The 27,258-nt window shown below is 39.6% G+C and overlaps 1 protein-coding gene across 10 annotated transcripts in view; it reads right to left on the bottom strand.

Moving 5' to 3' along the window:
- The window catches only part of ELAVL2 (ELAV like RNA binding protein 2), a 93,397-nt gene that overhangs the window by 42,596 nt on the left and 23,543 nt on the right, over positions 1-27,258 (bottom strand). For 6 of the 10 annotated variants that reach the window (XM_039567212.1, XM_039567213.1, XM_010401346.4 and 3 more), the window contains exons 2-3: positions 8,957-9,047; positions 5,011-5,248 (exon numbers count right to left, since the gene is read on the bottom strand). In XM_039567212.1, the coding sequence (XP_039423146.1) occupies positions 5,011-5,248; positions 8,957-9,028 (310 nt within the window). In that variant the 5' untranslated portion in view covers positions 9,029-9,047. Of the gene's footprint in view, positions 1-5,010; positions 5,249-8,956; positions 18,478-27,258 lie in introns of those variants that run through there. The other 4 variants (XM_039567214.1, XM_039567215.1, XM_010401352.3 and 1 more) reach the window with 2 other exon arrangements.

Raw genomic sequence — 27,258 nt, 5'->3', positions numbered from 1 at the left:
GCTGCTTTGGCAGACTATAAATCAGCATTGTGGCAAGTGTTTCCTCTGACTCTGCACCAGAGAAGACTGAGTGCTCCATAACCAAGGATCTGATAGAGCAGACTCCCTCCTAACACTGCACTGACTGTAAACATATACACGGCCCACACTGAATTGTGACCAGTGTTACCACTGTGAACAACACACACACCATCTGATGACACCACGCACAACTCTAGATATTTTTTTTTTCTATTTCTCTGACCAACTCAGAATCCTTTGCATTTATTACCATGGTACTTCAATGAAAACAGAGAACATGCATGAGAACTAAAATTCTCTGTACAAGCTTTAGTTGCAAACATACTGACATAGCTGCTTCAACAATTTTATGGAAGTGTTCAACTTTCAGGCAGTTTTTCTACAATGACAGTTCTAGACATCTGAATTGTGTGCTGCATTTTACAACTTCACTTTGTGAAACACAGGAATGAGAGAGTACTTCAAAGTATCTGCGAAACTATTATCTTCAAGAGGACAAGATTAAATTTACAAATCAAACAAGATATCCTGTTGGCTTTAGTCTTACAGAAATAGGTGTAAGAGATAGAAATGTGACCCTTCCTCTACATCAGTGTCCATCACAATGTACTGTAGACTAGACTACAGCACTCTGGATTGTACTCTAGACTGAAAAAGTCTATGAAATTTTTAAGGGGTCACGTAAGACTTGAATTTTACCCCGTGAGCCTATAATGTTCACCGTAAAGAAATGCCACCACAATGTGATGGACAGTTACCGGCCACAAGCCAAACAGGAACACAGATTTTTTTGAAAAAGGTGTGTAAGAGGATCAGGCTTTCAACCAACATGTAAGCTCCACAGTAAGGCAGCTGGATCAAGTCTGAAAAACATGCCATGTAACAGCGATCAGCAGGAATGTCCTAAAGTAGACTTTATCTTCAAGCAGAGATGGTAGAAGGCAGCAGGAAATAATGAAGTTTTCAGGTGCAGAGCAGCTGTCTCCTTGTACTAAAGGTAACAGTATTACCACAGCTTCACAGCTCATACACAACTCTATGAATGTGAAATACAGTCCCAGGCTAGGTCCCTAAGCACATCCTGTCTCACTTTCTAGACAGACATCCTAAACTGCAAATGAAATCCACATATAAGCATTATTAGTAGTTCAAACACAGTTAAGGAGACAAGAAAACCAGACCTACTCACAAGCAGGTTCTCTTTTAAAGCAAATGAGTTGTGAATTTTATGAGCATATACCAGAGCTTTGAAGACAAGTTTAAGACATCCCAGTTAGCTGCTTTCCGAAATTAAGGATTCTATATTCCACGAGTTTCAGTTTAGCTAACAATGCCACAAGCACTTCTGAAAACAGGGAGATTATTCCATGATGTGAAAATTAGGCATTAATCTTCCACACGTACAGCTGAATTTGTACTAAAAACAGTGGGAGGTAAAAGAATGTACTTTGTTGGGTTTTTTTTAAGGAGACTACAGTCACATTTTTACCTATATTCAAGTTTCAGAAAAGTAGGTCCAGAAAATGTTTACCATACTATGGTATCTCTCATATTTTAAGTGGTAGCTACTACTGTCTTCTATTTTTTCAAAAGCTGCTAAATCCATCTATCTTGTGCAAGGAGAAAGCATGTGCTTTCAAGTGCCTGACCAGGGACAGTTCCAATAATTAAGTTTCATCCCATTTTACCCCCTTCCCTAACATTTAAGAGTATTTTTAGGTTATTTTTTAAAATTATACATGCCTAACATTAGATTACATAAAACGTTATCATTATATGATAAATGTTATCTCTGCTGCCTTAAACATGTAGCAGCACTTAAGGTAAATTAAACAGCTATCTAGAGTGGCTGACTGGTATTCAGTTATGTTGCTTTGCTGAGACCAGGGTCTCCTACCCATTGTACAACCACAATTAACTTAAGCAGCAGTTTTGTAATTTGTATTGACATACATCTGCATTAGTGAAAAGCATGTAAGAGTTAACACAGACTCTAAAATATCTAGGCACAATGACTCATTCCTGACAGATTCTCTGGTTAGTAAGTGAAGATAAAAGTGACGTTCATGACCCACTTATCAGATGCTGTTGTCAGTGGGATTCTCACATGAAGAGAGACTCTTCTTCAGCACCCTTTAAAATATTCAATACCATCAACATTTAATTTAATTACCTTCACTAAAACAACAAAACACCAATCAGCTATCTTAATTCTTACTGATAAGACTTGCAATGGTTTTCCACTAATAGAGAAAGCAGAATTCACTTCAGTTACTAATGTTGCCCCAACAGAAAGTTGTGCTCATTAAGTACATGCTTGGAGATGACCATCAGAAACCTTCACAGATGAGCTTTCTCTCTTACCTTATTCACAAGTAAACCCCTAGCTAAAAATCAATAAAATAATCAGGATTTGGACTTCAAACTGTTCACAAAAAATCAGTAAGTGAGCTCCAGGGTGCCCCTTCCCCTTCAACAGGTTCTCCAGGGCAGGAAGGCCTTCAAGTTCAACTCCTCTCAATCCTAGAGTATGCTGACAGCTTCAAGGAAATGGGGCAGTTCACTTGTAAGTGGGAGGTGTCCCTACCCATGGCAAGGACATTGGAATCAGATGCACGTTAAGGTTCCATCCAACTCAAACCATTCTGTGATTCTATGATAATGCATGTGCACTTCATTGTTGCGGATGTGATCACAGAGTGAGTACTAAGTAATACGGTGGGAGATAACTTGTTTCAAATCCACTGAATGCTCATGAGTATTTGGGTCAAGGTAACAGTGGCTGGCCTCAAGATAACACATGGCACTGGCAATCCAGTAATCACGGCTCTAACTCTGACTCTCAGGACAGGACTGTGGTTTCTACTGGGCACAGCTGCAGAGATCACACCTCACACAGGGTCCCAGTGGATGCCCTTTGGGGTACACAAGCTGATCTCTGCCCCAGAGATCTGTGGGCTATGGTTACTTCCTCCCTATTGTTGGCCTTACCCACCAGTGATAGCGGCCATGAAGCAAAACACACTCATTGAAATCAAGCTTACAGGATGGTACCACTCTAAGCCAAAGACAAGACTGGACTGGCTCTCATGTGCTGCCACCAAACTCCACTCTGTTTCCAAACTAGCAGGCACAGAGAGGTGGAGACACAAGTCATTACAGACCTCGGTGATAGTGTAAGTACAGGAGTGTATTTCAACCTCTGTGCTACCCTAAATTTATCATTTAAATGTACTCAACAAGTAACTAGCGCTCATGACAATTCATTTAAGAAGGACAAAAAGAATTACATTTTAACAGAGGAATTAAACCTATAAAACTCTGACATTCGTGCCAAATCTCTTCCTTCATAGAGCCTGGTAACAATCCCTGTTCTGGATTTAGAAGAAAAATTTTCTTTTCAAGAACTCTCTGAAGAAAACCTGAAAATGAGTAAGAACAGGACTGGAACTAAAGAGCTTTCTCCTCAGCATCTGTTATCTTGCTCCAGGCTACTTAAATCAGAAATATGCTCCCAATGCAGTTACAAGGTCAGGCACCATATTTCTCAATCTCCCTTAAAATACTAAAACCTTTTGGAATAAGACTGATGCAGCATTTTTGCTAACAGCTGAAAGTATGCCTCAAAGCTGAGGAGCTGCTCTCTGGTAAGCAGAAAAACTATCTCCATTAGTTTCAACTCTGGAGTTCTCAGCTACTGAGAATGTAATTTAAATTCAGGATCCTTCTAAGACATCAATTCATGCTATATAGAAAACAGCGCACCTTGAAACAAGAGGTCTACAATTAAGACTAGCTCCATTTCCAGGTAAGGAGTCTTTTGAAACTATGTAGCAGCAATGGTGGCTTCTGGCAAACAGAACATCAGACCCATTGTGTAAGGATGTGGACACTTTGGACATTGATCATTAAGATCTTGAGGGTCACTTCTGTGGGCCTGCAGTAGCTTCTGAAGTAATTCCTAAGCAATTTTGACAAGGAATGCTAAATATGTGGGATATGCCAGACAGAGACGAACTGTCTTTGAATAGCCATCCCATTAACTGATGAAGTACCAGTTACATCTTTCCAGTCCCAGAACAAGAGGTCAGGAAAACACCTAAGGAAGGGACATTTTGTTTCAAAGCACTGAATTCATCACCTACAGAGAAAACAGGCTTGTTTTCTCCATCAACAATATTTCACCTGAAGACAGCAAGTTGTGGCATCAGCCCAGTCTGGTTTCTTTGGCATCCCCAAGAACATTCAGTATTCTTCACACTGAAGAGCAAAGATTACTCTGAGGTTTAGTCAGGCCAGAACAACTAAAACCAGTGATTTCAGTATCCCAGACTAACATGCTAAAAAAACAGGGTACTTCACAGATTTCCCCATCCCACTACCTAACATCCTAAGAGTAAGTAATCTGCTGGTTATTCAGAGGCATAGGGGAACCCAACAACATTATGCCAACAGAAGTCAGCCAGAGACTGTTTAATAAGAAGGAAGCCAAAGAGCACAAATTGATTCAAGTGGGCATCCTAAAGAAACTGTTCAAGTGCTGCAATGCAAAAGCAGCTTTACCTATGAAGTAAGGTAATCTGCCCTTTTTCCAAGGTACAAGCTTCATTACCTGCATCCCTGAAAAGAAGCAGCTTTGCATCAACAAGAGCTGAAGTCAACTTAAACGAGGTTGAATTAAAGTTCAAGGAAACCTTATATCTGCTTTTCCACATGTGAAATCTTCTTTCCTAGTACTGCAAAGCACAGGTTTAAATGTCCTGTTAGCATTTATAGCACTCAAATTAATCTAAATGAAATGCCAATACAGATGCTTAATTTTGGGGTATATAATCCAAAAAATTATTAATCTAAGTTCCTTCTGAGTAGCAGCATCAGCATTGGTTCCCTCTGCCTTTATTCCATTACTTAAGAGAATTGCGGAACACTATCTGAGAGTTCACTGCTTAGAAAAATGAAAAGATACAGAAAACTCCAAAACAAACATACCTGTTATTTTGTCCCTGACCAGCTTGCAGGATTCTATCTCCCCAATGCTGCCAAACAGACTCTTCAGTTCCTCTTGTGTCATGTTCTGTGGAAGGTAGTTGACTATTAAATTGGTCTTGCTGTCTTCTGTGTTCCCAGAATCAACTGGTGATGAGCAATTGTTTATGGTGGCTGAACCATGGGCTGTGTTATTACAAGTTGGTCCATTAGACAGTTGTGTTTCCATGGCAGCAATTACCTGATGAAAAATATAGAAAACAAGAACCATCAAAATTCATATTTCAGCATCTAGTAGGAGAATCCAATCAAGAACCTAAAAGACCTGTCACTAGGCAGAAATGGTACTGCCAAGGCCATATACTGCCTTTACATGCATGAAAAAAACCCAAACAAACACCAATACAGAAGGATGTTAAACTGTTAGTCAAGAAAATACTTTAAAAGCTTGCAGTCAAATAAACTGTATCTTTTACAAGCTCACAAAATAAAATTAGCACTCAAAGCTTAGTTTCCATCCTCTGCCATTCCCTTCATTTAGGGGAATCACAGCCTTTCTCTTATAGAAGTTACCAAAGAAAACTGCACTGTCACAAGAGTAATCATTTCTATAAACTTACAACTGGTTCCTGAAATAACATGAAACGCAGCTTTTAAGGTAATAGCATTTGATTATTTTCAAAAAGAGGTGGGCATTAACTGTATCCAAAGAGTATATCTCATGAGAAATAGCAGAAGTCAAGATTAGTACTTTAAAGAGATACTTGAGAATATATGAATGTGCTGCCATGGAAAATACACTCTTCCTTGATAACATCCATGCCAAACTTCTGTCACCACAGGAATCAGGTTTCTAAATGCTTTCAATTGACAAAACTGACAATTCCTCTTTCATATTTCTTCCCTTCCCTGAACTCTGAGAACAATTAAATTTGAATCTTGAACTTGATTTACTTTTAGATCACTCCAGAACTACTCTGTGTCTGGAAGATCACAGAAGAGATCCTCCTAGAACCTGTGCTAAGGCAGATGGAGAACAGGGAAGCTATTTGAGACAGCCAGCATGGCTGCACCAAGGGCAAGTTCGGCTTGACCAATGCAGTGGCCTTTCTGTGATGAAGTGACTCCATCAGTGGACAAGGGAAGGGCTACAGATGTCATTTATCTGGCCTTCTGTAAAGCCTTTGACACATTCCTCTACATCTTAATCTCTAAAAGGGGTAATATTTATGGGTAGATTAATAGATGGATAAGAAAGGGATTGGACAGTAGCATCTAGAGGTGGTGGTCAATAGCTCAGAGACTCAATGGACATCAGTGACAAGTGGAGTCCCTCAGGGGTCCATACTGGAACCAGTGCTATTCAGTGTCTTCACTGATAACACAGACAAATGCATTGAGTGTACCCTTCACAAGTCTGCAGATGGCCCCAAGCTGCGTGGTGCTGTTGACACTCCTGAAGCTCAGGATGCCATCCAGAGGGACCTGGACAAGCTCAAAAAGTGGACCCATGGGAATCTCATGAGGTTTAACAAGACCAAGAACAAGGTACTGCACCTGGGTCAGGACATTCCCAGTTATCAGCATAGGCTGGGGATGAACAGATGGAGGGCAGCCCTTTGAGAAGGATTTGGGGATGCTGGTGGGTGAGAGGCTGGACATGACCCAGCCATGAGCACCCACAGCCCAGAAAGCCAAACAGGCCCTGGGCTGCATCCAAGGCAGCGTGGGCAGCAGGGGAGGGAGGGGATTCTGCCCCTCTGCTCTGCCCTGGTGAGACCCCACCTGGAACACTGCATCCAGCTCTGGGGTCCCAGCACAGGAAGGACATGGACCTGCTGGAGTGAGTCCAGAGGAGGGCATGGATTAGAGGCATGGAGCGTGTCTCCTGCGGCAAAATGCTGAGAGAATCAGGTTTATTCAGCCTGGAAAAGAGAAGACTTTGGGGTGGCCTAATTGCGGCCGTTTAGTACCTGAAGGGAGCTAACAAGAAAGATGGAAAGAGACATTTTTGAAGAGCATGTAGTGACAGGACAAAGGGGAATGTCTTCAAACTGAAAGAGAGTAGCTTTACATTACATATTAGGAAGAAATTCTTTACCGTGAGGGTGGGAAGGCACCTACCCAGAGAGGCTATGGATGCCCCATCCCTTGAAATATTCAAGGTCAGGTTGGATGGAGCTTTGAGCAACCTGATCTAGTGGGGGGTGTCCCTGTTCATGGCAAGTGCATTAGAGTTAGAGAGTCTCTAATGTACTTTAAGCTCAAACCATTCTGATTCTACTGTGTCTCACCCCAAAATAACTGACTGTATGATTGCAAGATGCAACAGAAATAATTTGGAGGACTTGTAAACAAGTACTTGTCCACAAGCTGCCATATATACAAAAGGCTCTCTGCCATCTCAGTCAGTGACTGAATGGCAGCAGCTGGTAAATACAATGGATTTTTAATGGCATGCTAATATCTAAGATTTGGGCAGCCTACCCTGTTTGAGACCAACTATCCAGGACAACATGCAAGAGAAAACTATGTAAGTTAATTCTCCAGAAATACATATTTCAACACAAGAAGTTCACTATAGAAATCCATCAATCACTGAAACTCAACCTCATAATTAAACTGCTAAGAGGAGTTCAAGAAAAAGCCTCTTGTAAAATCACAGAGCAGCATCAGGACCTCTGAAGGGTCTGTCCTAACAGTCCTGTTTAAAGCACCATATGGAATCAGTGCATATCCAAACAGCTGATAAGGTCAACTGTGTTCAGGGACTGCATAACTGAACTTCCTAGTAACACGAGAGGGGGTAAGTTGAGTTTCTTATTAGAAGTACAACTTAGACATTCCTGGGAACACATTTCTGTGTTCTGCATACAGAAGTATTTTTCAAGAGGTTACTTCAGCACAACGCAAAAAAGGGATACATCTATTAAGAACACTCATTAGAAAAGCGTGATCTAGTTTTTCTGAAGAGCTACAACTGGAACAACATTTTCTTCCCTTGTGACAAACTCCAAGGGGTAACCTGCTCCTGGCACTGATGAAACAAGTCCACTGCAAAGATGATAAAGTAGATTATCCCAATTAAGATAAATTACTTTTCAAAACGTTAGCATATCTGTTAAAGGTAGTAGTCACCAATGCTGTGCTCTGAGGCTCTGCAGGATTGCCTTTTTCCCCTTTTCGTCTTTTATTCTCAAATTTGAAGTGTTCATTGATCAAAATTAGCAGGATTTATAGCAAGGACAACAAACAATTCTCTCTTAATTGCACATTTATTTTCATGTTCAGGTGGCAAGAATGAGATCCTAAGCCAACATTCAAGTGAACAGCTGCAGTAGCCTGTGTGTGCTGAAAATTTCAGCATCTCTCAGCTATAGAACCATCTGCTCTGAATAAAGTGATACTAATGTTTTACAAATAATGCATACCCCACTAATAGGCTTAAGAGAACTGTTCATAAAAGACAAAGCACTAAATATTTTTCACTCAGAAAAATAGTTCGAGATAAATTTACAGTTTTTAAAAAATTCTTAGAATAGACTGGCAAATATACTTTTAAAATAGTAATCATAAAAACACAAGTATACAGGTTTTAAAAGTTACTGCAAGTTAGTATTCAGACCATACCAAAACCATTTTAGTACAATACTACTCTTCAATTATCCACCATGTATTTTCAATTAGTACTAAAATCTAATTGACATTAGAAGAAAGGCAAGCCTCTGCAGTGTAATTTCTACAGGAGATCACCGTATTACAGAAAAAGTTGTCTTGGTATGCCCGTGTACTCTAGGCTCTCACAGAATAGGAACACCACCTACAGCCTATAATGAAACATATAAGCGAGTTAGCATTCCAAATGGAAGGTTATAAGACTTTGGTATGGCCTCAGCACTATTAACATGTAAAAAAGTAGCCTACAGAATTTAAGAAAAGTCCCACAGACCCCAGTCCAAGGCTCTGCTGCCCACGAACCACTTCTAAGCAGAGAAGCCACATCACACAGTCTGACTGCCATGTTAGTTTGGAGTTGCCGTCTGCAATATGGACACAAAAAGTACCGTATGTTAGATTAGCAAGATAATGCAACAAATCAGTTTGTACAAATTTACAGTAATTGCATTTATATTCCCAGCATGTCCATGCAGTGTGGCTTAATTGGATTTGAGGCAATTCCAATCTAATCTTTACAAATTCAGATGTAAAATTATTCCTCTTATGTGAAATAAGATGCTTATTTTTAAGAAGATTTAAAAGATAATGCAGTCTAGTTACCCCTGCATCTACCCTGGGAACTACCTCCAGAACCACATCAGCCTAAAAGAAACTATACCACAAAACAGATTTTTAAATCTTCAAGACTGAAGAGGAAAGAAAGGAAATACAGTGAGTTGATTTTTCCATCAGCATATAAGATGATCATGCACTACTGAAAGATAGCTCCCCTTACATGTCTTTCCCAGCCCACAGGAAAAAAAAAATACACAAAGATGACAAATGACTTTGTTAGAATCCAGTCCATTCTTAAAAATCCTATGTTTTAAAAATTAAGTAAATTAAAATCTTGTGCAGATGGTATTCACTAAGTTTCCTTGCAATACATGTTTAAAAGTACCACTGCACGTATCACCAGTGGCAGTGGAGTCAAGGATTTATCAAGTGGAATAACTGGAACAAACATGCAAGTGTTTTTCATAAGAGTATTTTGGTAACCAAGAAGATTGCTCTTTAACTAAAACATCACTGAAAATCCAGTTGGATTTACATTGAACAGTGCTAGAAGGATACCACAAAAGCTAATAGGCCATTTGCAGATGACTACAGGTAGTCCAGATGTGAAATATAACCACAATAGGAACAAATAGAAAGACTCCTGACCACTGTCACAGCTTAAGATTGCTGTTAGTAAAGAGATCCTTCTTGCCCATGGTTAGCAGATGAGGTAAGTCTAAACTTGATAAAAAAAGACTTAGGTTTCAGAAGGCTGCGGCATCCAGGGTTTATAAAGACGTACTTCAAAGCTTATTTCTGGTTTAAAATGGTGCAAATTACTTTTCATGTCAGTTTGCTACCAAAGTCCATATGGTTAGCAGACTTCATGTCTGGTCTTTATTTTTAACTTAGGTTAATAAAAACCTTCAATCACCTTTTCATGCAAAATAGTGAGGCTTTGGTATCAACTTCAAGTTTGCATGCCATTTGCTGTGGTCTCAACCCAAAACCAACAGTAACAACTTCTCAAGCTCTCCATTGGTTCATAGGCAAGTATGTTGATAAACTGCTTACTACCATGAATAAAATCTGGAAGTCCCAACTGACTTCTTTTAAGTTGAGACAAGCCTTATTAAGAAGATTGCTTTAAAACAGTGTCCAAAACGCTGTCCTACAAAGACTGTAGTGACGTATGCAAGATAATGTATTTGGATCTCTATGGTTCTCAGCAAAGCAGCATGACTCCACAGATTATTTGTTTCCTGTGAACCACAGGCTGCAGATAGAAAACTTCAATAGGACAGCTTACTTGTTTGTACAGTACTTCAGTTTACTCACTAGAGACTCCACTGTTCTCTCAAACACTGCCGCACTTCTCAAAGAAAGCCAAGAGCACCTGTCATTTGAGGTACTTTCAGCTTGCATAACACATTTATCTGCACTGAAGCATTCTATACAGCACTTGCAATCAGCGTGCAAGTCAGTTCTCTGACTAAAAAAACCATTATGTCTCAAAAATGTATTTTGCTCTAACTATTCTTCTACCATTTTTATTACATTCGAAGACATACAGACTGCTCTCTTATGTCTAATTTGGAAAACTGGAGTTCTTACCATTTTATTTACACTTCTACCTGACCTAAAAACAATATTAACTATAGCTAATTACATTCTAGAAAAAAAAAAAAAGCTTTCTGAAATGAATTTTCAGCCTTAACACTGTACTAAAACAGCACATTAACACAGAACTTGAACTGTGACTTTTCTTCCCCCTTCCCCCAAAAAGGCTTTAAAATACTGAACTACTGAATAATCTCCAGTACCATTAAAAAAAGCTAATTCAGTTTTTGACTATTGGCCTCAGAGACAATATTACACTTCAGGTTATTAAAACAGCTTAGCAGTTACTGCATTCAAAACCTATAAAACCATTATGTTCAAGAAACAGGGTTCTATACCTACTAAGGAAAAGTTTGTCTTAAAATACATTCAGATTAAGAGGAGAACAATAAAGTCAAGTTGACCAAGTAAATCTGCTTTCTCTATAATGCTGAAAAGAAGCAGAACTAAAGACACAGTTGTTCAGTTCAGCAAACTGAGTGGTTCTCTTTAACACACAGTACATGGCAGCAATCTGTCTTTCAATAAACTTACGTCTAGTTCACCAAGCACAGGTAAGATTTTAAACCCAAACACTCGAACACTGTTTACGGCATTAACGGAATGCCAGTTTCTAATTAGCTGCAGTTCAAGCAAGTCATGAGTAAGGTTTGCCTAGCAGAGAAGCAAATAGGCTTTTTTTGTTTTTCAAGAGAAAAGACATCGGAAGTTCAAAAGCCATATGGTTTATGTAATTAGTTCTGGTTGCCATAGAACAGTTCCAATTATAACAGCAGATTTTTATATGAGAGCTTTAGAAAATATAGTGGAGCAAGGAAGATGAAGACTGGCTAAACAATAGTCACAGTGGCTTACTAACTTTCTCTGCAACACAGGTACTTTGGGCATAACATACTCAACTATTCATGCTCAGCTGAAAATGCAGGCTGACGCTGGATACTGGCAGTGTTGAGACAGAACCAAGGAGGTGACAAAACAGATAAGCCTTCAACCACCTTTACCTCCTCACATGCATACACATGCTAGGGAGAAACGTTTAGTGCATGACTTCTGGCCAAAGTCTTTCTACCACCTGTTTCAATTCATACTTGTTCATCCTGGTCATTGCTGGGCAAGAAATCATTTCACATAGGTTTTATAGTCAAAATTTAATTGTACTTATAGACAACACACCAAAAAATCACTGCAGAGATGCCTGCCCCGATTACACTACATACTTCTAAGTGGTATTATTACAAAAAGGTGATTACACTCTGAATTTAGGCCAGCAGATACTAAACACATCTGCCTCTTTCAATATGTTACCACTGTTCAGGGGCAACCCAAGCTAGACCACGAGATGCCTCCAGCCTCAAGGGTCACAGCTCATACAGTGCTCTTGATGAAGTCCTAAGAGATGCTAAACATGCTCCTGAAGATTCTCCTAAAGGCTTACATACCAGGAAACCTTCAGAGCATGCTTTAGAATTTAGTGTTTGCCCTTCCATCCTGTTTCCCAGTGCAATAGAAGCATGCATCAATTACAACACATCACCATTTGCACAAGCAAATACTATAGATTTTGTTTTCATAATACCAAACTCCAGAACAAGAAACACCTCTGGCTGCGTACAGTATTCTTTATTTCTTCCAGACAGAAAGGTCTAAACCAGAACTTTGGTCTCTGCTTGTAATGAAGTTGTTCTCTTTCCAAAGGATTTATTCCATCTACTTTGACTTACAACAGTAGTTAATGCATTTTAACAAGGCTAAGTTGTTTCTTGTCTGTGAGAACTGTTGCTAAACATGTTACGCAAAAAAAAAAAAAAACACCAAGCCATCATCATTATTTGAGGGGTCAGAGAAAGGTAAGATCTGGCACAATACAGATGCTGAATTTTGCTTTAAAAAAATAGAACTCACCAAAAAAAAAAAAATTTGGGGTATTAAAATTTTAAGTGCAGATTTATTAATACTTTGAATAGCTGCAACTCTTCATGCTTCCCCTTAGTGATTTTTATCTTTACTAGAGTGTTAATTTGAAGAACTCCTTTTTTACAAATGGTCAGGTATCCTACAAGCATGCATGAAAGAACAGTACTAATTCATGCACGCTCAAAAAAGTTGTACAGTAAGAGATAACATAGGTTTTATAGTCAGAGACTGTTCAATCCAGCGTATGCAAAAGCTATTACATAGGTTGCTAGAACATCCCAAAGCCCTGTATGGGTAAAGGCACACACAGGCCAGAGGGCATGTCTTCAGTTAACAACCTTGACTGTCAGAACAAAACACTACTCACTCTTTCAGTTTCCCTACAAGAAGAATTGTTGTCAAGGAAAGCTTGATGGTTACTCTGAGGTCCACACATTAACAGCACATCTTGTGCTTGGTGAGTCTGCACAAACAGGGTAAACAATGCTTATTTCTTTGTCTCTATTTTCACGTTTTCTTCATTAGCATAAATCGCCATTTCTCCATTAGCAGCCCTCCCCACCTGCATGTACATTCATTTGCTGTTCCCTCCACTGCACTATTTAAAAATCTGCAGCACAAACTACATAAGGATATTGCCTGATGAGAACTCATGCAGCTCAGGAGAATGAACCAGAACAGTATCTCTTGATCTATGCTAAGTTATATGGAAGAACTTTGGTAAGATAGATGAAAGACAAAAACTGCACAGAAAACTTAGAATTTTTCTGATAATGAGGTGGTATCAAATTTTCAAGTAACTTAAATAGTTACTAATGTAAACAATAGCAATTAAGATAAGACAGGTTGAGTCCTTTGCAACAATAGCAACTTCTAGCCTCTCAGAAGTGGTAGCTTAGAAGGGGAACCTTTTCACACTGCCTTTTCAATGAATCACTAAAGAAGTAATACCACTTAACATTTCTGTATCTTGGCCTCAAAGTCATGATGAGTTGAAGTAAGTGAAGAAAATGAAGATGATTATGAAAAAAAAATTATATGAAATTTAGGCAAAAGGATTGTAATTCACCCTTGTGATTGCTGCTGCAGAAGTTAATCTGCAGAAGATTTCAGCAGGAATGAAGAGGCAGCCAAAGCAGACTGTCCTATTCCAGGTAAGCAGTGAGAAGAAAACTGAACAACTGCAGACACTTGAACAATAAACAGCTATTAATAGAGGCATAAAAGAGCTTAATTGTGCTGGTGACACTAAAAGCAGGAAGAAAGTGCAAATTATTTACTCAATGTAAATATCTGCAGGAACACTAAAAATGTATACATATATTAAAAGAAAAAAGTCTTCACTCAGTATGAAGTGCTTTTGGAAACTCTTGACATTCCTACAAGATACTGAAGAGTATTAGGATACTCTAAACAATGCCCTACTAAAGCAACTATGTGTTAGGAATGAAGCCAACAAATACTTGTAAGCAGTTCTGAAAAAATAATGCATGTACAGCAAGGCAAGGACATTGCTTGACAATGGACTAATCTAGAGAAAATACAGGACTACTTCTGACTGAAATTACTGATTATCCTATCAGGTAGGGTCAAAAGAGGAAAACACACAAGGTAACTTAAGTTTTCCTAGAAACCACATTAGAAAGATCAACTCTAACAGTCTTCTGTAAAGAAAACAAGCACCTCCATTCCATTAAGGTATCAGTTCAAGTGAGACTCCAAAAGTGTAACCATTTTTACGTTCCTAATTATTCAGGTCAATTTAGACACACAACCACTTCTACCAACATAACTAATTCCCTGAGCAAGATAGCATCAACATGCATTACTAATTAGCTCATATACTAGAAAAAACCTCCAAAACTCAGCACAAAATTACACTCTTTCTTTTCATTGCCCTCCTTCCTATAAAAAAAGTTCAAAGCCAGCTAAGGGAAAATGATTACTTTGGTTATATTTGTAATTTTAACTAAATGTCAAGTTGAGGCTGTTTGAACACAGCCAATACTGATGTTCAGAAGGAGTTTCACCAAAACTGTGACTGGATCACACAAACTATTCAGATCTCAATAAATAAGCTGTGAACAACTCCAGACTTAACCAATACTTTAAATAAGACTGATTTTTAACAGGAAAGATTTTTCAACTGCACTCTACCAGTCACAAAATCTTGCCAACTGTTTATTGCTCTTATTTGCTGTCCTAGTCTCCTGTGTTAGCTCTCACAACCTTCTAGCAAAGTGCTCTCCAAGGCAATACAGCTCTGTCAAAATGAATATATATTCTTCAAGAGGTAACTGTATTTTATTGCAGACATTTCATTTCAGCCTTATACATCTGCAGTCCTCTGGAGCCTACTAACACAACAAAACAGAAGATTCAATGAGGTGAAAGGAGACAACTTGATGACTCTTCAAATATAGAAATTTGATAGGTTGAAGGGTTTCAAAGTCAACATCCACTTGAACTGGCTAGGATGCCTACTTCAATTTTTCAGCATTTACCTCAGTATTCCAGTTGGGCCATGTAAAACTTTTCCCCCTTTCATACTGCAATTACATCCTTCTTTGCCACTGACAATTTCAAAAGCTGATGTTTTACCAAGAGAGAGGAAGCAAACCAAGTTAGTCTGACTGAAGAGATATACAAATCAAAAAACACAAGTTAGAAAAACAGGCTCCTCCTAATCAGGAAAGCGTGTCAACTTCAAGGCCACCCACTACTCCATTTACTCTCTTCCTGAAGGACAACACACCTACATGGTTTTGTCCCTCATGCACTCAACTTTCTTCCCTGCAACAGAGGGCCCAACAATGGATGACAGGATTCATCTTCCAGGATAAGGAAGACAAAGTCAGAGGAACAGTTCTCTTGTGCTTGCTTTTCATGGCAGCACTCCTTGCTCAAAGCTCAAGGAAACCAGAGAGATAGTTAGGCCCAAAACGCACTAGCATTCACAGACAATCCATCAGAGGTGCACCTCAGCAGATCCACAGGGCATGATCTTGGTATCTCCATCACAGCCCCACCCTTCAAACCGCAGGATGAATCCCCTCAATGTCCTCCCTTCAGGGGAGTTTTTGTTCTCTAACAGGGAACTTTTAGCTCAGATGTAGTTTAGACAAGGGAAAAGTTGCATGACTTAGTATCTGTACCCCTTAAACCCTCATGTATATTGTTAGTTAGCTCAAAAAATGACATCCTCAACACCAGACAAAGAGGGGAAAAAATGCAAGCAGCTGAAAGTCAGAAACCAGTCATCTCCACGCCTCTCCCTTCCTCTATACCCTTCTTTACAAGTACTTTCAAAGTGGTATCAGGCTGGACAGCAACACAATGCCTACACACTCAGACGTCTCCATTAGCCCAGACCATCAGTGGCCTGAGAGACTGACATGTCACAGCATCCTTCTTTCAGGTCCAAAACTCATGACAAGCAAAGCTTATGTGCAACACAAAAAGGTACTCAAACCAAACTGGAACATGCACTATTAACCATACATTGAATCAAGTCATTTTTGCACAGGAAACATTAATCTTTCCATTGAGGAAACCCTCTGGGGAAGAGGAGATCTTCACTAGGACAACAGCTCAACTAAGAATATAGGATAAGAGGTACTGGGGTTTGCCAAGTATTCTGCACTCCAGCAGATATGACAACAAACAAGCTACCTGAACAGCCTTGGACATGATACCCAAAATTGCTAAAGTGGCCTAGGATCACATCTTAGATGTTAAGTAGTATTCAAATATGGAATACTTGCTTTCACTCTTTGGTGAAGGGCCTCAATGTAGCATGTAAGGCAAAAATCAGGGACTTGTGGGAACAACTGACTTGAGCTGCCATTTTTTTTTCCACAGCTGGGAATGAGAGTTTGGAAGAACAGAAGGAAACACTGTTCAAACTGAAACACTTCCATTCAGCATATTCTGCGCTCTTCAGTCAAGAGCAGATGACATTTCACCTACAGTTACAAGGCTTCTATTTCATCGCTTCTCAAAAAAAGATTTCAGATCAACAAGACAAAGTGAAGACATCAACAAGCCATTCTTATTAACAATTCATAGTGAACCAATATGAAAAAAAACATGGCCAAGGCCAGTTTGCTCTGAAAATCTGCTACGGATAAAGACTGACTATTCAGTCTCCAAGATGTGTTCTTAGTGGTCTCAATAATCACATCTTTGAGTAAAAAAATAAAACAAGCTCAACAGGAGCTAAGATTTTTCCCTTCCTGCGCCACCTGGAGTAGGAAGTCACCATGGTTCCATGAAAGCAGTACAAAGGCTTCCTATAGCAGATGAAGAGAACTTTTATTTCTTAATCCTGATATACCATGAGTAATGAATAATGCAACACAGCTATAACATGACAGATCCATATGCTGTGCTGACTTGCGTGCAGAAATCTTTATTTCTATAATCCAACTAAAAATGCAGAGCAATGAATATTTAAAGATTTTCTAGTTTAAAATAATCTTGCTCTTGCTTTCAGTCACCACAGAAATCTTGCCCAGGTCTTAAGGTTTCTGACCTCTGGGGATGGGAATTCTCGCACAAACATGAATTCAAGAACAGAGAAATACAGAGGCCAAGATGTCAGAACTCCTCATTAAAACTCTCAGTAATTTAATACATCATCATTAATACTGCTAATCATATTTTCCTATTATGCTGTCCATAAATAGGAAGTTTATGGGGCCACTTGGCTTCTACATGCTCTAGCTCTTTCTTCTAACCTTTTCTTCATAGAAAGTTGCAGCTAGATTGTCTCCCACTCCTAGTTTTCTCCAGTAGACCAAGTACCATTAAACTATGTATCACTAAATTGCCTTAATACACCTTTGCTCCTTTCATGGGCTAACCCATGTATTTTAATTTGACTCTCATGCTTTATTCTTTCATGTATTATTCTATGCTAGGTATTATACACAAACCTATTAAAACTACAACTTGATATATTTATGCAGTTGACATTTCTATTATCTGTTTCTTAACATTGTATATACATATTACCAAAAAGTAAATTTTGTAACAACAAATTCTAGATTAGGCAATTTTCTTTCAAATTAGTTTTGAAAAGCTAATTTCACTTAGATATTTATCATTGCATCAAAAAACTGAGCTAATACCCCACTTCACCATAAAACTAATCTTATGCCTTATTCAATAGCAAGAGAAACACAGCCACAGAAGTACACCACTGTAACAGACTCCCACATACCTGAAATTGTATCTTTGCCAATTCATTTATTCCCCTGTGTACATCCTCAAGTTTCAATATCAAAGGAAAATCAAGAGAATTGTTTGCAAAAGAGATACAAGAAGTCTTATAAGATAGCATGACAGCATAAACAAAGTCAGACCAACAGCACACAGCTCTGAATTAACTCAAAATTTTCTGCCCTTTATCAATGCATTTCAACTTCTAGGAGGTCACCTATGCCCCAAAAATCTCCCTGTAATACACACTACAGTAGAAAGAAAGAGCTTGGAAAGGGACATACACAACAGTATACCAAAACATTACTTTGAGAACATCAACAGGTGAAAAATACGATGCTGATGCTATTTACAATATGCTTGCTTCCTATATGGGCTAATCTGGATAATTTTACTACCATTTCACTACAGAAATGCACCAACTCTGAGGCACCACAGAAGGGCTTCTGCTTTCACCCAGCACACAAGTTTGAGATGAGAAAGTTGTCCCATTTATCTGTAGCATCCTTTGAAGGAGACCTGTCAAATCACATTATTTGTCATGGCACCCAAAGGCTGACTTATCAAGTCTTAAAAGAATACCTCAAAATAAACTAGATGGATTTTATACTGCAACATATAGTCTAACATGGAGAGAAGAACCCAGGTTTGGACATTTTAGCCTTTGTTTCATAATGAAGCAGACTTCTAAAACAGAAGAAGGTTCACTTTCATGGGCTGAACATTATGCTTGGGCAGAGAACTGGATGTTTTGTGAAACAAGGGAATCAGTAAGTTAATGAAGACTGTTTTAGAAACCGTACACGTCTTCCCTCCTGGCACTTTATCTTGCAAAAAAGATGACAGTGGTTTATATTGCACCACCTAAACTACAGGGTACTTATATCTATACTTAACAAGGAAAGTCAAGAATGTGTTTTACTACAGTGAGAAAAAAACCCCCAAACATCAAATGTAAGCTCTGGAGACATGCTGACAAGAAGTCAAAAGGCATCAGTGCTTTGGAGGAATCTGAACAGAGTGTTACAGTCAGTATCAAAAACCTTGCTGATATCAGATACAGACACTCACTGTCCTACCTCATATATTCCCACTGAATATACACAGGAATACAAAGCAGTTAAAAAGACAGAAGTTACACTATTTATGTAGTTTGGTTTTGTTTGTAGGAGTTGAACTTCCTTAGATGCCATCGTCAAAACAGTGCCATCCAGATTACCCTGGAACACATCATTCAAATTGTAATAGATGCAGATGAGTTTGAAATGGTCTGTGTCATTGGATGTCAGCACATTCTAGCTCTAAAACACAGCACAACAGGAAGCAAAGTATTTAGTTCACACTATTCAGTTGGACAGACGTAATTTAAGTTTTTCTGCCCACAATTTAAATGTAGGTAGTTAAAAGAACAGCGTAACTAAGAACATAAAAACATAGCCATAAGAATCACCCACTTCTGGAAATGAAGTTGTAGGCAGGATAAGTAAACTTTGAAAGGAGTTAGTTCCTGTGAAGAGCTATATTGTCTCACAGCCATAAAGCCAGGACTTTTCCTTCTTCACACTGCAGATAACTACTTTCCACCAATTTTCTAAACGAAGACCCACACCTATAAGTCCAGCAGCTCTGGTATTAACAACACACATATCTCTGCCTCAAAGATCAAAACTGTATTTCATTGTCCCATTATATAGATGCAATATTAAAGAAGACATTATTGTTAGGTTATTTTTAAACCAACAAGTCAAAGAGGATTTTTATCTCCTTAATTCACTCTGCAGACATTTTATACCATTCTGTATTAAATGCACCTTTCAGTCAAGGTTCAACTTTTAACCTTCAAAAGTTTATTCTTTGCTTTGATTTTGGGCAAAATACTAGAAGAGTAAGTTCCTAGAAGCATCAATTAAAAAAAAAAAAAAAGGAATTTAAGCTTTTCTCACTGCAAAAATACTGTACAAAATGCAGTCACATGTTACTTGCAAGTCAGTTCTGCAAAACTCTTTCTCAGATGAAAGATGTCCAAGTGCTCAGACTTTGGTGAACTACAGCTCTTTTACTCTATGAAGACAGCTCATCAGGACTAGTTGCCTAAGGCTAACTGCAACTGCATCTGCAGTAAATTATTTCAATTTCTCCTGAAGAAGCTGCAGCTTGGACATACATATATATATAGCTTGGACAGGTGCACTAGGTTAAGAACTGCCTGGATGGCTGGGCCCAGAGAGTGGTGGTGAATGGTGCCACATCCAGTTGACAACAGTCACCACTGGGGTTCCCCACAGCTCGGTGTTGGGCCCAGCCCTGGTTAATATCTTTATTCATGATCTGGATGAGTGGACCAAGTGCACCCTCAGTTAAGTTCTCAAACGACACCACGTGGGTGGGAGTGTTGATCTGCTGGATGACAGTAATGCTTTGCAGAGGGACATGGACAGGCTGGATCCACGGGCCAAGGCCAGTGGCATGCGGTGCAGCAAAGCCAGGTGCCAGGTCCTGCCTCGGTCACAACAACCCCACACAGCGCCACAGGCTGAGGAAGACTGCCTGGAAAGTGGCACAGCAGAAAAGGACCTGGGGCTGCTGGTTGGCATTCAGCTGAACATGACCCAGCATGTGCCCAGGTAGCCATGAAGGCCAATGGCATGCTGGGCTGTATCAGACATGGTACAGATCCTTGAATACTGTGTCCACTTCTGGGCCCCTCACTTCATGAAAAACACGGAGATGCTGGAGCAAGTCCAGAGAAGGGCAAAGGAACTGGTGAAGGGTCTGGAGACTAAGTTCTATGAGGAGCGGCTGAAGGAGCTCTGGTTTAGTCTGGAGAAAAGGAGGCTCAGGGGCGACCTTACCACTCTCTACAACTACCTGGAAAGAGACCATAGCCAGGTGGGGGTCAGTCTCTTCTACCAAGCAACCAGCAAGAAGAGAAAATGGCCTCAAGCTGGGCCAGAAGAAGGTTCAGGTTGGACATCGGGAGCAATTTCTTCACTGAAAAGGTTGTTATACATTGGAATGGGCTGCCCAGGGAGGTGGTAGAGTTCACGATTGCTGCAAGTGCTCAAGAAGTGACTGGACATGGCACTGAGTACTACAATTTAGGTGACATGGTCATGTCCTGGTCAAAGACTGGACTCAATAACCTTGGAGGTCTTTTCCAACCTTAATGATTCTAAGAATTTGTAGGAAAAAATATTAAAAGAACACCAGTTTAAATCTTGTGACTGCCAAAGTTCATTTAACCATACCAAAGCTCTGGCGTTGAAAAGACTTCTAAGAAGTCAGTGCATGGAAAGGCTGAAAAAGTCATGAGGACAGAAGCATGTACAAGTTTAGCTTTTGCTTTCTTTACTGCACATCTTGAAAGGAAACACAACTGCTCTGTGAGAATTATTCTATTTGTATACAACAGCTTACTGAAAAATGGACTCAACATAAGCAAGTATCAAATATTCTGTTACTTCTCTCAGCTATGTCTAAACTCTCTACAGGAGAATGAAGAACTACTGAAGTAGGGTTTGGCAGGCACATCTCCCAGTAACCTCCACTGAACCTACAAAATCTCAGTAGGTTGTTAAAAGGTTGAACAACTGTAACAGAAAGGCTTGAAACAAATACAGCCTGGGGTTAGTCTTAATTTGCTGCATTTTTCACTGGTGTAACATCAATTTATTTATTCAGCTCATTCTTAACAGAGATCTAAAACACCCCGCAGAGAGAACAGCACAGAATGCTGCTGTAACCATCCCCATCAAATTCAGAGAAAACAACTCCCTTTTCTTCAACATCTTTGGACAATGACAGCAGCTCTCATTTAAAGCCATATGACAACTTCACTTAGATAAGAAATAGCTAAAAATGTTTAGGCACAGAAAGTGCTTAAACACAGAAAGGTTCTCAACTAGCAGAGGCTGTCCTCACAATAAAGACATCCCATATGGCAACTCTTTTTAGACTGTTAAGTATCAGAGGTTAGAGAAATCACGTCTGTCTACAAACTACCAGTTTCTCAGCTGATTTTTATCTCTTGCATAAAGAAAAAAGCAATTTGGGATAATTTTTAGAACTAACATAGGTCAAACTCAAAAACCGTGTCCCCTTCAAAGTTTGTTTAGCTTCCGTAACTACCCATTCTTTCCAGTAAGGGCCTGAAAAGAAAGCAAGCCTGTAACTTTTGACAAACATACCTAGAGCATTCAAAGCAGATCAGCTGAGTTTACTTAACCTGGTTCTAACTCACTGCAGCTGCATCTAACAAACCGCAAAGAAAAGCTTATTACTGCAGTAAGTGACAGAGCTCAGTGGCTGAACAACCCCCAAGTTTCCAGCATTGTTCAGTTGGCTGTGCTCAGCACCAGCTACCAAATGATCTCTGTACTGTGGCTAAGCATGCAAAACCAACAGACAACACCACCTCCCCCCACCTTTGTAAGCTCTTACATGTATTATCAAGAGGATATCAGGCAGGGTATGCTACCAGACATGTTCAAACAGTTGGCTGCTGGCAGAGAATATCTGCATTCACCGATCCGTGACATACTCACCTCATTTAAACACTGAACAAGAGTTACAGAGTTCTTGTAACGATAACTCATACACAAGCTTTGACATCGGAGTTTGCAACCTGCCACATGGAGGACAGGAGAACACCCTGAGCTGCCAGCGAGATTTTCAAGCTCATCTTTACAACTAGTGACTATGGGTGATCTAAAAAGGTCTTGATGAAACTTGGCTAAGTATCAGTTAAAAACAGACCTGTGAATTACCTCTACATACACAAAAATAATTTAGGGATTCCCACATAGAACTATGTCAAAGTTTTATTTAAAATGAGCAAATGTGTACAGTGCACAGGAAGTCTCAGTGACAGATTACTAAACTCAAGTTTAGTTCTCTAAAATATTGTCTGATATATTGGTATGTTTAAGTTCATATTTTAACACCAGGATTCCATCAGGAACTTCATCCATATCCTTCTCCAAAGTTTCATGTGTACTTTTCCATGTGCAAGTTTTCCAGTCTCAAACAGAACAGTATGAAAAATGAATAAATCAAAAGGCATAGTGAGTAAACTGAAGTATTAAAGATTAAATTCAATGCATTTGCTTCACCTTCTTCCTCTTATGTGAAAAAGGAAAGAGGGAAGTGAGAGATGCAGTGCAGGAGAAGGGTCAGAAGCTACTCAATGTTTTCAGCTTTGACAAAGATGGATTCATACCAGGTACTTCAAAAAGCCCTGTCTAAGAAAAAAAATCAGTAAGATTACAGGTCTCCCTTCCAATTCTGGTAACAGAAAAGTGACACACTGAAAACAATAAACTTCACCAATTTACTCAACAGCTGCGCTCCTGTTTCACAGAAGTATATAGAACACATGTAAAGATGCACAAATCCACTGGGGAAACAATGACAGAGAAAAAGCATTTTGTTTCAGGAAGTTAAACAATAAATTACTTTTTTTTTGTTTGTGCAACAGTACAGAGAGTATTGAGCTTTCTACTTCACTTATCAAAGAAAACGTACAATTAAGTCAACATTCTTAAGTAAACCCTTCAGAAGGAAGGTGGATAAACCTTAAGGAAAAGGCATAAATTAACCACACACCAAGTTCTATAACACAGCGGCAGCGCCTTTAAATAGTCTTCCAGACAGAGATGGTAACAGGGATTTTGGAAACATCTTAGTATGCTCAAGCACTAGAGGCTAAAATTAGAAAGAATGTTTCTGCCAGAATTTCTCTTATATTTCTCTCCCCCTTTAATTTTTCACACAGTACCTTTTCACACAGTACCAAAACCACTTAATTCATCGAGAATTTCAAAAGAGAGACAACTGCTCAGTGAACCCCTTCCTCATAGCTGATTTACAACACAGGTACCAAGGATTTCTCCCCACACCACCTCCCAGAGGTTCCCAAAACCCACAGAAGTGTCAGGTGAGAAACAGTCTTTGAATAGTAAGTCAAAAACTAATATAAAATGGCAGAGGAGAAAAAAAAAATCTACAATAACTATTCTTGTTTCCAGTATTTTAAAAAACAGTAAGTAGTACAGTCTCACAAGTGTCACACCAGTCTCTTACACTCTATTTTGCATATGCAAAATACAGATCGTTGTATTTCTCTACAGAATCCACTACAGTAAGTGGATTAGCTATACAGAGTAACATTATTAGCAAGGCTCTTCTCTGAGGCACTAAGAAGAGGTATGACTCCTAAGGTGAATTTCTGCATGTATTGAGACAGCACACAGAAAAGAAGCATCAGGAATCTTTCAAGAGAACTAATAAAGCAGTAAGTGGAAGAAGTAATTCAGCTGGCAGAGAGAGTGCACTTGAAAATCAAGTGGAGAAAAGTGGCATCAATTGTTTTGCAAGCCTATCACAACTGGATTACCTGATCCAGAATAAACTGCACCAGTGTAAACTGACCTAGTAGATACTGTTCACCTCAGGGAGCAACCTGCTTCTGGGACCGCTTGTTCCTTCTGGTTTTCAGCCAAGTGTCTGTGATTCAGTGACTGAACAGCACATAATCATGGGATCTTGGGAGTCCATTACAGAGGAAAACACTTTTACTACCACCTCCATGAAACAAACTCCTTCAGCCTGTGAAGCTCTGTCCCCCAAACACTGATGCTGCACAAGACTACAAACCAGAAAGAATATTACTCAAGTTTTTCTAGCAAAAAACAGATGCTCCTGAAAGCTTAAAAGTAAAGGAACTGAAGCCTCAACAACTAAGCATTTTATTATAAATATTTATGGAAATCATCAAGCAGAGGATATCCCAAGCTAAAATTGACAAAATGTGAAACCACATCAACACAACCTAAGAGGTAACAAGAGGAAATCAGCAAAATCTTCATCAGGTGAGCTCAAGGATGCTGGGAGCCCTCTATTACACACAACCGTGACTTCCATATTTGAAAGCTTTATTTACATTTTTCAAAAAAGCTATCAGTTATCAACCCTTACAGACTCCTGTAACTGGATGTGTCTCAACAGCTTTGAGGAAACGCCTTCTAGACATACAGTAGACATCCCAACATTGTCAGTGCTACTGAGTGGTCAGTCAAATCACCTCGATTTGACCACTTATCTTCTCTGAAAACCCTGACTACACACCATACTTTTCCTCTAGCCCTAACTAGTTAGTTTTGGAGGACTTTCTAAACTTAGCACATCAACTTTGTATTCTCACTAAATGAGAAAAAGACTAATGTCCTTGTAAGGAACATTAGTACTCAATCCTATTGTTTATTATGCTCACCTGCAAAAAAAGCAGAATTCAAGAAGTTTGTGGGGTGGGGTTTTTATTGGGTTTTGTTGTTGTTGTTGCTAGAGGAATTTGAATTATTAGAGATGATTTAAGAATCTACATACAGAACACAGACAACAAACTTTTCACTTGCAAGCCTGATTTTCCAGACCCTGCCATGTTTCAAATTACATTGCTGCCCCAGCAATTACATGTGCTGTTTCCCGAAGTTTTTTGAAGTTGAAATTCAGCTCAATAAAGCATCACATACACTATTCTTACAGTACCTGACCATGTAAACCACAGACTCACATGATCATTCAGGGTTGCAAGTCACCTCTGGAGACCACTGGGTCCAACCGCCCTGCTCAAACAGGGCTAACTAGAGCCAGCAGCGCAGGACCATGCCCAGGCAGCTTCTGAGGATACTCCACCACCTCTTTGTTTCATTCCTAAAAACTCAACACAGAAATCTACCTCAAGAATTTGAGCAAGAATATCTGAAAGTATGTCAGTGGGTATGAAATCCTATCCATGTAAGGTGGGAGGTGATCCTTCCCATCTGCTCAGCCCTAGCAGAAGCCACATCTTGGAGTGCTGGGTCCCATTCTGGTTTCCTCAGTAGAACCCAGACAAGGAGCTACTGGACAGGTCCAGCAGAGGCCACAAAGATGACTTGGGGTCTGGAGCATCTCTCTCATGAGGAGAGACTGCAGGAGCTGGGCCTGTTCAGTCTGGAGAGGAGACAACTGAAAGGGGACCTCATTAATGCACAGAAATATCTCAAAGGCAGGCATCAAGAGGATGGTGCCAGACTCTTTTCAGTGGTACCCACAGACAGAATGAGGAACAATGGCCATAAATTAAAACACAGGAAGTTCCACCTCAACATGAGGAAGAACAACTTTTCACTGAGGGCGGCAGAGCATTGAAACAAGCTGCTCAGGAAAGTCGTGGAGTCCCCCTGTCTGGAGACATTCCAAACCCATCTGCATGCATTCCTGTGTAACCTGCTCTAGTGACCCTGCCTTGGCAGGGGGTTGGGACTGGATGATCTCCAGAGGTCTCTTCCAAAACTAACTGTCTGAGATTCAGTAAGATACCACTGGCTGCTACCTTAGCACTCTACTAAAATTTACATCATTTTAAGAATGCAATGCTACATACTCACCCCTCCACTATCACTCCCCAACTACTTCACCATCAGAGTATTTTGCTCAACTTGAAGAGTTAATAACTCACGAAGAGACTGTTGCTAGGTTTAAGTGAGAAGTAATTTTCTAACTTTCTATTATGGGTGAAAAACATCTGAACCACCCCCCTTGGCAGGATAGATAGACTATCACCCATTTCAGAGGTTTGACAAATTCCAGAATAACTGAACAGCAGTCCTCATGACCTACTTGCAAGGGACCGTTCCCTGAAAGATGAGCAGAATACAGACACACCTGATTTCAGCTGTTAGCAATGCAATATCCAAGACACCCAAGATGTTATGTTTGGCTTTACTAACACATTCATCCAACAACCTCATTTCTCCTCATCCTGAGTGCTGTAAAAGCCCTTCTTTCACTCTGCCACACAAGATCTCCATTGTGCCTACGGCACTGTGCTAAGGGCCAGAGCTTGGTAAGGACACCCTGACTTGTTATGAGCAGTACACATGCTCCAAAAGATACAAAACAGGAAACAACTCCCCCTTCCCCCATAACTACGGGTTGCCTAACCAGGGCACTCTCACGTGAGACACTCGGCAGCCTTGCAGTTCTCTTTGTCTTTTCATAGCAGTAATCCCTGACATCCCACCTGCAACTGTAAACAAAACAAAAAGGCAACTCTTTTTACACCTGAAGTTTCAGAAGTCCAACTGTACAGTGTTTTCACAAATATGAGAAATCTCAAATTTGACAGTAGTAAAAAGTAGCCATCTACAGGCAGCAAAAGTTAATGGTAATTACCAGCATCATCAGTTTTATGTCTCAAATCTATGGCAAACCATTTGCTTCCTGACAATGCTCCAA

The sequence above is a fragment of the Corvus cornix genome, chromosome Z (assembly GCF_000738735.6).
Source record: "Corvus cornix cornix isolate S_Up_H32 chromosome Z, ASM73873v5, whole genome shotgun sequence".
Lineage (NCBI taxonomy): Eukaryota > Metazoa > Chordata > Aves > Passeriformes > Corvidae > Corvus > Corvus cornix.
The sequence above is the reverse complement of the archived record's forward strand: the minus strand, read 5'-3'. Positions and strand labels throughout refer to the sequence as shown.